The sequence below is a fragment of the Nanorana parkeri genome, unplaced genomic scaffold (genome assembly GCF_000935625.1).
Source record: "Nanorana parkeri isolate BGI_ZX_2015 unplaced genomic scaffold, ASM93562v1 scaffold1272, whole genome shotgun sequence".
Lineage (NCBI taxonomy): Eukaryota > Metazoa > Chordata > Amphibia > Anura > Dicroglossidae > Nanorana > Nanorana parkeri.
Genome location: NW_017307540.1, coordinates 235,137 through 249,142, shown reverse-complemented (window position 1 = coordinate 249,142; position 14,006 = coordinate 235,137). Strand labels below are relative to the sequence as shown.

The following is a 14,006-nucleotide window of genomic DNA, read 5'->3' as shown; positions in this document are numbered from 1 at the left end:
TGGGGCTTACAAGTCAAAAAAGACTGTAGGAATTCTGTTTTATTCGGTCGTTCAGACTTTGCACAGTGCTACTAAGCAGGAAATAAAGCCTGCATACGTAATAAGCAAATATGGCTGCCCCTAGCCACATTATTAAACTAAACAGAGAAACAAGACTTTTAAAACACTAACACACATTTAAAAAAATGTTTTATTAAGCCAAACTCTTTTAAATGTATATATTGAGTGGTAAGAAGCACTTACACTTCCCTTTTAATCGCTGAATGTCTAACTGATAAGTTATGTCTGTCCTCAGGATTATGGAAAAGGAAATCCCCGCTGCGATGAAGTGTCAGCACTGCGGCAAAATAACTGTGATCCAAACAATATTGAGTACCCAGCTAGTAAGGTCAATATTCTGATCAACAGGCCGCTGAGTGACAAGGGCTCAGAAGGGGACATCACCCAGATGACACCTCAGAAGATAGAACTTTTCCTGAGACCAGGTACAGTAACACAGAAAACAGGCTCCTGCTAAAAAGTTCTCGAGGAACCATATATGCGTTTCGTTTCTAAAGATTCATTATTCGGACGAATTTTCAGAGATTCGGATATATCCGAATCTCCGAATGACAGAAATGACGAATGAAAACAAATACGAATTTCGGATAATGAAAATTCCGGAAGAAATTTGATAGTGGTAGTTTGTACAAATATTCGTTTCTGGACAAATATTTGTTGCAGCAAAGTGACAGACAAAAGGAAAAACATTACTGCAGCAGCACCAAGCCTCAAAATACAGAAATTGTAATCTTTTTTCCTGTTATGATTAGCAATGTTCATCTCTGGGCATTTTTGGCAAAATTGTGCAAAGAGAACTGTAGGTGGAAGAAAGAATGGGGGCATTAAGAGTAGTCAGAAGACTCACTATACTTAAGTAAACATCCACTGATCACTCCTTTCTCTTGCCTGATAATCTGTACAGATGAAACATAGTCCTACTACAAAGGAGAGGGTATGTTGCCTCCAAAACTGCGTTCTAGCATTGGGTTTTACTAAAATAATCGCACAATGCATAAGGACACCATAATACCACTCTAGAGTCGACGTGAGAAAGCTGTCTATTCATGTAAAACGGTAATTCATTCTTCTAGCAGCCTGTATTTGAAGTGTAACTATAGCCAAAACTTGTGTTTTTAGTTTTACAGAAAGTCACCATGCAATTTCTGTATTCTGTTCTCCCTACTATTCAGGTCTATATTGTGGGCAGCTGTAAAGCTCCTCTAAAAAGCTACTGCTCTTCCATAAATCCCATTATATACTTTCATGTACTTGATTAATATGACTTTGATGATTTCCTTAAAGAAAACAAACAAAAGAATTGCTCCTTGCATAAGAAGTTTCTGAATACTGTGAACTGGGCAATAGGTAACGGGTGAAATTGCTCCCTTGGGTGAGCAATCTTCAGAGGCTTAGAGACCATTCTAGTGATCTTCCTTCAAACAGTGGTGCGTTTATTGGTGCATTACACAGGCTATATACGGTGCTCAAATTAAGTCAACAATTCAAAAATCCTAGCCGTGTCCCGGCACTAACTACACATAAGATAGTCCTGACTATCAACCTGTAAAAACCTATTGTTTGTCAGGCATCACAAAATCACATTGACCAACCTTATGCTTCAGCAGATTCAGACTGTCTGCTCCCCAGGCTCCAGAGCACTGTCTGTATGCCTCACCTGCACTAAATTGCCATTGAGGGAAGGTGTAAAACCTGGGGCTCAGGAGAGGTTCCAAAAGGTATAAGAGAGGAGTCTGGGCGACAAATAAACTCCAGACAGGACCTTTCCTGGCTCTCTACAAGACGGCCTGCTACAATACTTATACTTTCGGGAGTGTTAAATGTCTGCCTTCCCCATTGCACACTGAGGTTCCTCCTGCCGCACCTCACATGACTACAGGATACAGTAATGACATAGAGGCTGACCAGAGGAACCACTGAACAAAATGGGGGACGCATGCATTTGAAACTCCTTGAAGACAGCGTAGTTAGTGCCCTCGGGAAAAGTAAGTATTCAGGATCCTTTTTTTGGAAGGGGGAGCAAATGACAGAAACATAAAAGGAAAATAAGTCATTATGTGTTTCATGTAAAGAAGGACTACATGTTATTGCATAGAGGTCGGTTTAGAAAAACAATAACTTGTTGATTTTCTCAGTCAATATGAGGTACATGGAACAATTCGTACTTTGTTCTGAAGCTCTCTCAATTCTCACTTATTTCCCAGATGATTCCAGGATCTTCACAATACAAGTGCGGCAGGTGGAAGACTATCCACTGGACATCTACTACCTTATGGATCTGTCTTACTCTATGAAAGATGATTTGGAAACCGTCCGGACGCTAGGAACTCAACTAGCGGAGAGGATGCACAAAGTAACCAGTAATCTGCGCATTGGCTTCGGGGCCTTTGTTGATAAGCCCATGTCACCTTACATGTATATGTCTCCACCAGAGGTCATCGCAAACCCTTGCCTTGAGTAAGTGATAACACTTTCTATAGCCTTTGCAGACTGGAAGGCACAATATTCTGCTTTAAGTAGCAATACATTTTCACTATATTGACATCTGACCACCACACCTATATAAGCTTGTTGGACAAACCTACCCAAAACTATGGGCATTAATATAGAGTTGTCGCCCCCGTCACCAGTTGTGGCTTTAACAGCCTCTATTATCTGGTAAACCTTCTCATAGGCGAGAGGGTACAAAAATATCAAGTACACATCCGGTTTCAAACATCACATAGGTACACAGGTATATAGTCAGCTATAGTGTTGTCAACATAACATATCACATAGACAGAGTTAGAAATATAACCAAATATCAGCAAACAGAATGGAAAATTAGCTCAGAGATATTTGGGAACACACCCACAGAGTAGAGTCAAAAGTCTATAAGGCACCCAATCAAGGATGATGGTAAAAAGTGGTCAACCCACGGCTCCCATATTTTTTTCAATTTGGTCATAGTATCTGTTAGTTTTGCCATCGATTTTTATCAGAGTATGTCCAGCGTAATCCTGTTCTGAGGCTTCTCACAAACTTTTGTTTGTTTGCCAGGTACTGATGTTGGCTAAGAAGACCTGGCTCACAATCAGCATTCTAATTCATCCCAGAGGTGTTTAGTAGGGTTAAGGCCAAGTTCCTCAACACCAAACTCATCAATCTTGTATTTATAGAGATGGATTTGTGCACAGGGGCCCAGTCATGCTGGAACAAAAAAGGTCTCCCCCAAACTGTTCCCACAAGTTTGGAAGCGCACATTTGTCAAAAAGCATTATTAATATTCTCTGGTACTCACTCCCTGGAAACCCCTGAACTCAATAATATGAAGGGGCCCCCTCATTTGTTGCACATACAGTGTAGGTATGATGGTCAGGTGTCCACTTTTGGCATAATTTTAGATTTGGATAGGGTTCAGAGTGATTAGACTCCACATCAAGCTTTTTGGGCTGTCTGTGTCTCTGCTGCTGAAGTTTTTCTTTCTGTAAGCCTCTAAAAAGTGTCAAAACAAATAAAAAGTGAGCAACCTCCCATATTTTCCCTAAAACACAAATGGGGGGATTTATCAAAGCAAATCTGTCTTTTAACATGTGCCCCTGTTTTGACCTGAGCTTGCACTACTTTTCCAACTGCACATGTTTTGCACCTGTTTTCATCAGAGCTTGCACTACTTTTTCCGTTGCAACTTTTTGGCACATTTTTCGCACCTGTTTTCATCTGCACTTGTTCTGGGGCTGTATGAAACTGGAGCATCACCTAAGAAAACCCTCACAACTTAAGACGTCCCCATGACCACTTCTTCAAGATGCAACAGTTAAGCTGTTTGCCTGAAGTTACAAGTCTTCTTTCCTGGAGTCTATTAAACCTAATTTACCAACAACATTACACTAGCGTCATAAATCTGGTGCAAATATATTCTGTGCAAGTTCAAACACTCGCAATTGCTATAATAAATTCCCCCCATAGTACTTTAATTTGCAAATATTGTCTTTTGAAAGGAAAGCCGTCGGTTGCCCACCTAATCCCATCTCATGTGCCTCATTTGTGTTCACCAAACTACTTTATTACAACATTCTGTTGAGTCATTCACTTTTCTCCATGCTCCAGTAGCACTAGCACATTTGATCTGTTATTTCTGTTCACATTCTCCTGACAAATCTCCTTTGGATAATCTTTAAGCCCCCAATCCCTTTATGTGTCTACCAAGCGCAGAGATATTATAAATATTTCAAGATATGCTCTGGTCATAAATCTCCTGAGCAATGCAGGCTGAGAACACACCAAGCAAAAGACCTAGAGTTTGTACACTTACCAACATTTCACAACACATTTTACAAAGCACTTTGAATGCGGAACTGCATTTAAAATGATACCGTTCCATCACAAAATATTATATTACAGAATTGGAACATACATAGATCTGTTATGCTCATAACAACATGAGGTGACCATGATTGTAATGCAATTCTAATACACACTACATTTGCAACATGGCCTGACCACTGCACACGATCATAACACAATCATACAATTCTATTAGACACTTCACCCCCAGCATGGCCTGACCACTGGACATGATTATAATGCAATTCTAATACCTACTACACATTCCAACATGACCTGACCACTGGACACGATCATAACACAATAATACGATTGTAATGCACACTTTCACCCCCAGCATGGCCTGGCCACTGGATATGATTATAATGCAATTCAAATACACACTATACCTCCAACATGGCCTGGCCACTGGATATGATTATAATGCAATTCAAATACACACTATACCTCCAACATGGCCTGGCCACTGGATATGATTATAATGCAATTCAAATACACACTATACCTCCAACATGGCCTGGCCACTGGATATGATTATAATGCAATTCAAATACACTCTATACCCCCTTCATTGCCTGACCACTGGACATGATAATAATACAATTCTAATACATACTACACCCCCAACGTGGCCTGACCACTAGATATGATCATAATGCAATTCTAATGCACACTATGCCTCCAACATGGCTTGGCCACTGGACATGATCATAGTACAATGCTAAAACACACTAAACCTCCAACATGGCCTGACCACTGGACATGATCATAATACAAATCTAATACACACTACACCCCCAACATGGCCTGGCCACTGGACATGATCATAGTACAATGCTAAAACACACTATACCCAGGGGTGTATCTACTGCAAGGCAAACTAGGCAATTGCCTAGGGCGGCACTTTCCAGGGGGGCGCCAAAAAAATGCTGTTAGGTAAGAGAAAAAAACTTAATTATATTATAAATTATTCATAAATGACTGCCAGTACTCCTGGACCTGGTGCTTCTTTGACTGGGGGACCAAAATGTCCACCTATGCAGCCTACTCCAACATATATGCCGGCTGCTGCTCCTTCCTCTTCTTGGTCAACATGCTGTGCAATGTATTGGTGTGTGTGACTTTCATCCGGATGCACTGGCAGTTCAAGCGCCAGACCTCCCTGGGAAACCGGCACCCAAATCTCTGACTTCAGGCAGCGGAGGAGCTTCCGCAAGACCCCAGGGCTGAGATCCAGATGTCATTGTGCTCTTCGGCACCTCCGTGGTGGTGAGTTCGGGGAATTGCAGCCTATAAGCTCCGTGCAGCCCAGCGTCCGAGGCAGAAGATTGGTAACTGCAGAATTAGAGGGCCCAGCATATTAAGGCAGAAGATCGGTGTTGCACCTGCAAAACTAGAGACTAGCACAGCATGGCAGGGCAGGAGAGAATGGTTATTGTAGCTGCAGAACTAGGGAGCCCATCAAGCCAGGAATGGAGAAGGTGGCTATTGCAAAGGTAGAACTAGAGTGCAACGCTATGTTGATAGCGCAACCTGTCAGAAGAATCTAGATACACCGTGCGCACTGTATCCCGTGACTGACAGGTTATGCAAAATGTCTTTAACAGGAAGGGGTGGGACTAGTTTAGATTAGGGATGGGTGGGGGGGGGTGCTGGGGTTTAGTCTTGCCTAGGGCAGCACAAAACCAAAATACACCACTGACTATACCTCCAACATGGTCTGACCAGTGGACATGATCATAGTACAATTCAAATACACACTACAATTCCAACATGGCCTGACCACTGGACATGATCATAGTACAATGCTAAAACACACTACACCCCCAACGTGGCCTGACTACTGGATATGATGATAATACAATTTTAACATAAAGCTGTGCAGGAAGGAGTAGTTCTTCAGGGTACACATCACAAAATCATTGCCAGGAAGGCTTAATTCCACCTCATCTGAAAGCTCTGTTCAAATTGATAGACTTGCTGACCCATGGTGGTGTTTTTTCCTAGACATTTTTATGGTTTATGGGATGATTTTAATTGTTGCCTGAAGTTGCTGTTCAGCAAAAAAGTGCATTCTGTAGAAACTGAACATATTTTGACACAGTGGTCACCATTGCTGTCCTGGAGCCTTGGGCGTGAGGACTATGAGTGCAATATCTGTATGTTTGTTCTTCCTGTCCTCATGCTGGTTTCCTATGGGTGATCTGGTTTCCTCCCACAGTATAAAAATATAATGGTAGCTAAACTGGCCATACAATGTGTCATGTCTGTGCTCCTCCAGGCTGATCTACGCTGTTTCTTCAAGAATCTTTGTGCAACAAGTTGTGCCAGGACCCTGCCTATGCTTTGTGCATAAATGCTTTCACACCCTTTCAGTGTTCCGATCATTTGCTTTGGCTAATCAACTTATGATTAAATTCTGTCTGTTGCCAACTTTTTTGCTGATACGGTGATATGGCCACTTCCTGTGTGCAACTAACTTGTCTGAAAATTCTCTTGTATACCTAACTGTTTCAGCAGCCAGTACCTTTTCATAGCATGTCACTTGATGTATTTATGAGTATTAGATGTTATTTGCTTTGTTGATGACTGATCTGAACCTTGATTGACATGATGTGCTGGGAGCCAGTATTTACTGTATATCTCCCAAAATTAATGAATTATCTGATTAACTGGTTCAATTTTTCCAAATTAGAGGTTCTGTGGGGAAGATGGGTTCAGCTGAGAGCTTGTCAGTTAGTGTAGCAAACCAACTCTATGTCTGGTTCCCTCACTAGTAACTCTTCCACCTAGCAACTAAGAGGAGATGTCTCCATTTAGACTCCAATACGTCAGTATTTCTCAGTAGAACAGCTTAAAAATGCTCCACAAAACAAGTACTCCTGCTGATGTGTTCTATTTGTGATTCTAAGTATGATCCAAACTAGAATGATGTTTACAATAATGAACATAAATTCACAATAAACAATTTTTATACTGCATTTTTCTCTTATAATTCCATTTCATGGTGTCTTCTTTCTGCACAGGATTGGTACCACCTGCAAGCCCACATTTGGCTATCATCACATTTTGACCCTCACAGACAAGGTTGAGAGATTTAATCAAGAAGTTGCAAAGCAGGATGTATCCCGAAACCGTGATGCTCCAGAAGGTGGCTTTGATGCCATCATGCAGGCTGCAGTATGCGATGTGAGTACAGAGAGATGACGGAGATCTGGATAGTAGAGCTGAAAATGTCTATTATTAGTGAATCTGCTTTCCCATATTGATTTCAACAGGAGAGGATTGGCTGGAGGAACGAGTCATCCCACCTGCTGGTTTTCACCACGGATGCCAGAACGCACATTGCCTTGGATGGTCGTCTTGCAGGAATCGTTCACCCCAACGATGGGCAGTGCCATCTTGGAGACAAAAATTCTTACACATTGTCTACTTTTCTGGTAAGCAAAGTGCAGTCTCAAGTTCTATCCGACCTCTTTAAGGCAGAGATAAATGAACTTGCTTGCCGATTTATTTAGTGAGTGAGTTTTCATATGACACTGATCATCAGATATAAGAGCATTCCTTTTTTATTTATATGTATGTTTTGTTCTGTTCTTCACTGTTTGGGTTTCTAGTAGACTTCGTAGTCTTAAATGAAAACCATACTGGGTAACATACAGGTGAAACTCGAAAAATTAGAATATCATGCAAAAGTTAATTTATTTCACTAATGCAACTTAGCCGTCTACCAGGAGATTTTGGAGCACTTCATGCTTTCTTCCACAGGCGAGCTCTATGGGGATGCTGGCTTCATTTTCCAGCAGGACTTGGCACCTGCCCACACTGCCAAAAAATTTCTGAGATTGTGGATCTGGGTTTTCATGAGCTGTAAGCCATAATCATCACAATTATGACAAATCATGGCTTGAACTATCTTGCTTTGCATGTAATGAGTCTATCTCATATATTAGTTTCACCTTTTAAGTTGCATTAGTGAAATAAATGAACTTTTGCACGATATTCTAATTTTTCGAGTTTGACCTGTATATTTGGCTGCCATTCCTAAATTCCTAACCTTTTTCTGAAAATCCTAACTGTCTGATCGTCATGCTGGCCTGATAGCTTAATACTTTCTGAGTTATTGATTTGAAACAAGCGTACCGCTAGTACTCCTGATCTTCGTACTTCCACATAAAGACAGGAAGTGATGGTAGATCTCTACAGTGGGGACAAAAACTAAAACTAATTCCAACAGAGTGGAGAACTTCTGACAATGTCTTCTTAGAACTTCTGACAATGTCTTTGTTGTGCCAATTCTGTCCCAATGACAACTGCTGCTTCCCATTTCTAGCACAGGCTCCATAAGGACAGTAAATGAGGAAATATATCCTTAATGAGGTCACAGACAGAAATTAACACCTGACAGAAATGTTGACTCTTCCCTACTCTATTCAAAACTAATAAAACAATTCTGGCTTAGATAATTTCTTTAAGTTCCATGCAGTATTTGCTTTGCAGCTATCTATAATAGAAAATGAATAGACAATTACAGAACAAAATATAACCGACACATTATCTGACATTCTAGTATCCAGATACCTTATCAATATCCATTGAGTGCTACTTCTCAGTAATATTCCTTTTATTTGTTTTTCTTCAGGACTACCCATCCATTGGACTCATGACTGAAAAACTTTCCCAAAAAAACATCAATCTTGTTTTTGCCGTCACTAAAGAAGTCACAGATCTCTACAAGGTAATGTCATATTGATATGTTTTAACGTCTAAAGGTGGTCAGTAGCTATTCCGTTGCAGGTTAAGGTGCTTGCTGGGCAAAAGAGGCATGCTACATCTTCATCAGACCTGGTCACACAGTTATAACAAAGATACACACAGACAAATGCTGCTTTTCTTCACAGATACATCCGTCATCTCAATAATTTCATGATTTTACAACTGCTGCTGATCAGATAGTGGTATTGATTAGCACTGACTAATGTAATTGTATAGACATCCTAAGATGTTATTGAATTCAATCTATAGTTTCATTTCAACATTTATTTTTAAAGGGCAATGCTATATAAATGCATTGGCGATTGGTATAGCTGATGAATGGAGTCAGGATGGGAGGGCAAAGGTAAATGCAATGTGTAAATTGTATTTTGCAGTGTATGGGCACCTTTAAATTAAACTGCAAAGTAGCTATATTGTTGTCCACAGTTAGTAGCTTTGAGTGGAGGTTTTCTTTAAATGAAGATCAAATATTTTTTTAATTTGCTTGGGAAAACAATATTTTACGTTTGTTTCTACATGTTGTCATGTTTAATTTACATTATATTCGTTACAGGAATATAGTGAGTTAATTCCTGGTACGACAGTGGGTACATTATCGAAAGATTCAGGAAATGTTATTCAGCTGATCGTGGATTCCTATGAGGTATGACTTCCCAAAGCCTTTCATTTTTCCATGCACTACATGAACCTGCACTGCCTCTCTATTCCAGCTTGTTTTTTATTTGGCTTTTGTCTGCCTGCTGTCTACTTTGTACTTTCTTCTATGAGATCCAGTCACCAGGATCACGGTGACTGTTCTTGTGACCCAATGTTCTGGTATTTGGTCACATGACCTCCGGTAAAGCGGAAGATCAGTGTTCTTTATGGCTGTATCTCCTCTTTAACAAGGATCATGTGGCCAAATATGGAGGAATGTGGGGGTCCCAGCGTGCCTTTTTGGTTGCCGGGCCTCCAGTGCGTCCCTGCACCTTATGAGGAGGAGTAGGCTACCTCCCGGTACACCTGCATTTCATTTATCGACTGCATTAATATGCTCCAACATGGAGACTCATATAAATAGAGTTAGGACCACACTTTACAGAGGTGCCTTGACGGTGGCAGTGTGGCTTCTACATATTTTTGGCCAAAGGTTTGTGCAACTAAAACCTCTGCTTTTAATGCATACTGTTAGACAGGGTAATTTGTTTTGTTGCAGGCTAGCTGGCAGGTGTGCTGGGGACTTTTTGTGTTTTGTACAAATATGGAGGAATTCCAGAGCTGTAGTTTCTGAAACTAGGTATTTCAGGGCCTCCAATTTATGATTTTAGGGCAGTAGATTGGAAAGGGTCTTATTTTGACCATAGTTCATTGTAATATTTTCTCTCCTCCCATAGTTTCTTCTCCTTTTAATTTATATTATGTTCTCTTTTCCTTCATTTTGTGAGGACAGACGATCCGATCCAGGGTGGAGCTGGAAGTCCGTGATCTTCCTGAGGAGCTGTCACTCTCGTTCAATGCCACTTGTACCAACAATGAGGTCACACCAGGTCTAAAATCCTGCTCAGGGCTCAAGATTGGGGATACTGTGAGTTACATTTTCTAACTAGTTTTTTTAGAAAGATTCTTGACAAAAAGTTTGCAGTATGCAAGGTTTTCCCACTGATATGTTAGGTGTCATCTGAATAAGAGGGTCCCAACAAGAAATGGATTAAAGCAGAATAGGGTCCTAAGCAAGTTAGAAGTTTTAACAGACCATCTTTTCAATTGACATTGATAGGGGCTGCAAGAGGCTGCTCATTTGCAATATCTGTACTGGCATGGTTCTATCAGACATCAACTAACTACAAGTACATCTTTTCTTGTGAAGTGACAGGAAGGTGCACAGTTGTGACCAATCTGCTATTCCCCTGACTTACTGAGGAAATATAAAGGATGGAGCTGGGCCTCCCCAAGATCCACTTAAGCTTGCCTTGTGGACCGTCTCTGGTCTCAACTTGTGAAATGCATTCAGTCACTTGGAGCTGAGCTTTGTTCTTCTACAAGAAAACCCCAAAAAAACTAAATTTCCCCATTTCTTTACACTTCTTAATCATTGGCTCCTATCCTGCTAGCCTTGCTATTGGCAATGATTCAGTGTAACTCATGGGGCCCAAAGGCACTTACAGGGGAATGTCCACTGTCCACTTGGAGCCATGACTGCTGAATAGAATAGCGGGCTGAATGAGAGAAAATATAGCCGTGTATAGCTAGCTTTAGAGAGAGATGTAGGCATAGGTGCTGCATGTTTTGCATTGTCATGTCTACCTCACAGTACTTTGTTTTATCTTCTTACTTCATTGCTTCACATTCTTATCATTCTCATGCCAGGTAGTGTGGGTAGGGCGTGTTGTCCATAAAACAGTAATATTCTATTAGGATAGAAAGTGATATAAAATTATTATTGTGATATATCTCTCCAATGGGGACACAGACAAACACAACAAATTTTTTTTAGTTCAGATAAGAAGGTTCAAAGCTTCTGCCTTTTTTTTTTTGCTCTTTGTGCCTCCCTGTTTCCCGGTGACAACTGCTCTCCCCATATATTGTCTTGGTGTCACAGGCAGTGAGGATAATCTCCCCGGTGGGGTAACAGACAGAAATAAAAATTAGACAAAAAAACGTAACCTTTCTTCTACAAAATAATGTCTGTCTGGGCTAGGTTTTAATTAGTGTTTTTAGTATCTGCCTGGAGTTCAGCTTATTTCCCACCATCCCTGCCTTGCTTCCAGTATCAATATAGGTTTAACAATCAAATCAAATAGAGGTCATACCTTTAGACTTATCCAAAGCACTATGTCTGTTCACATTGTCGTCACACAACTTTCAACCACTTATTGATACAAAACCAGGATGCAGTCCTGCTACACATTGTATTCCAAAACACTATCCTGGCCAATCCATTTTCACCCATATTTGAGCTAAACCACACCTATTTCCTTCATTGGTCGGTACAAAGCTCAGAATGCTAGCACAAAATACATTAAGGATTGAGGGCTGTGTGCTGGTCTTAACTCCTTTCTTCCATGTTCCCTATATTACCGTTGCTCAGCATGATTGATCTGTGCTGAAGATACATTAACCAGTCTTGTACATTAGGCATGCTACATAAGCCCCCAAGAATTTCACCAAAATACATAGGGTGCTATCGGGAATTTCGGATTCGTTTGCATTCGTCTTAGCTGTAATTCGGAATTCGGATGCATCCGAATCTCCGAATTTCCGAAAATTCGTTCAAAACGAATTTCGGAACGAACCGAATCGCACATGTCTAGTGCATGTAGCATGCGCTGTCCGCCTCCTCCTGCTGCCACTTCCCTGCCCTTTTTACCGGTAATAAAAACCAGGCTTGCTGAATAAATACAGGAGCTTGCTATAGTCACTGCTGTCATAAACAGACCTTCTGAACAGTGTTTGTACGCACTATTTAGAAGCTTGATTCAGGGATACCAAGTAACATTATTTTTTTTTTCTGGAAGCGCGAGGAGAATTCAAATATGGTGATATGCATCTATCAATGTACATGTGTTCTATGACTGTTTAATGTTCATAGAGTAATTCTAGAGTGAACTTTAATTAAAGACCTAATGACCTTTCATCTAGTGAATAGCAGGGACAGGCATGCCTATTGCTCAGCAGTTGCCTTAGGCATAGTAATGTACCGTACAGGTTCTTACATCCTACTAGTTGCTTCACTTTCTTACTACAAGTTCGTACATGCATTGTTACCTTTTACTGTTATCATTGTTGTTTTACTTTTTTCCATGGTATAAAATGTGAGCTGGCTGAAATGCAGGGTGCTGCTGTAAATTTATGTTTGTTTGTTTGTTTGTTTTTTTAAATCAAAAGTTTTTATTTTTTTTCAGTACTAAATTTATGTTTTTAATATTTAATAATGTGAGGTAAATAAAAAATGTTTTATATTTTTAGTAAAAAGCACAAGTAGCCTGGTTTTTACCCTCTGCAAGTTTTATAAATCTCCCTTTTTTGTTTTTCCCTTTTTATTTCGAACTTATTTTTTTCCTTTTCTGAGCTCTATGGTATGTTGTACTGTCCTTACCTTGCTTACGATTGTCCACATACCTCTCTAATTAAATCATCTAGAACTATCCTCTATAATTCATAATTCTGTTGCTTAAGACAGAAGGATATAAAAAAATGCACTGAACACGCGTTTTCCACTTACACAAATTCAGTCCATATGTGTCATGGTATTTTTTTTCTTTAAGCCTTCTTTTTTTTAAATTCTTCTGCCGTTAATGTAAGATTGAAATAAACATTGAGTTTGTTTGAGAAAGAAAACACATCAACTTCAAGACCATCCATAAACAAGAAGAATTTTAGCAACTGATGATCCCTACTTTCTTACCAGCTGTAGATACTGACCTAGGCCATGCCTCACGGCTCTTAGAAGATGTTGGTTATGTGTTTAGATGAAGCACTGAGATCTTGAGCAATGCTGAATTAAGTTTTACTTGCTTAGAAGCAGTGTTCATTTAGTTGGCGAAAATGTTTCATTTTTTTTTTCTTTTTTTGGGGCGTTTTTCAGGAAAAAAAAAACAAAAAACGAAATTAGAGAGTACTTAATGGGTCGAAAACGATTTTCGTCCGGTACCCAATTTCCGTTAATGAACAAAAACGAAATTGATAATGAGAATTGTTGTCAAAGTTTCTCATTATCGATTATTTGTTGCGGTGTGTGTCCCTTTCAATCCCCACTGCTCTCGCCACCTATATCGGCAGAGGGGACACAGACCACTGCAGCCAGCACCAGCGGGGAGGAGAGACTGCTGTGACTCTGCATTCCCCTGCTCGCGCCCCCCCCCCCG

The 14,006-nt window shown here is 40.3% G+C and overlaps 1 protein-coding gene across 1 annotated transcript in view; it reads left to right on the top strand.

The window, feature by feature from the left end:
* Positions 1–14,006, top strand: part of ITGB3 (integrin subunit beta 3) — a 50,243-nt gene that overhangs the window by 14,372 nt on the left and 21,865 nt on the right. The window contains exons 3-9 of the mRNA XM_018569010.1: positions 296–485; positions 2,265–2,517; positions 7,413–7,575; positions 7,665–7,826; positions 9,029–9,124; positions 9,716–9,805; positions 10,592–10,726. Coding sequence (XP_018424512.1) covers positions 296–485; positions 2,265–2,517; positions 7,413–7,575; positions 7,665–7,826; positions 9,029–9,124; positions 9,716–9,805; positions 10,592–10,726 — 1,089 coding nt within the window. The remainder of the gene's footprint in view (positions 1–295; positions 486–2,264; positions 2,518–7,412; positions 7,576–7,664; positions 7,827–9,028; positions 9,125–9,715; positions 9,806–10,591; positions 10,727–14,006) is intronic.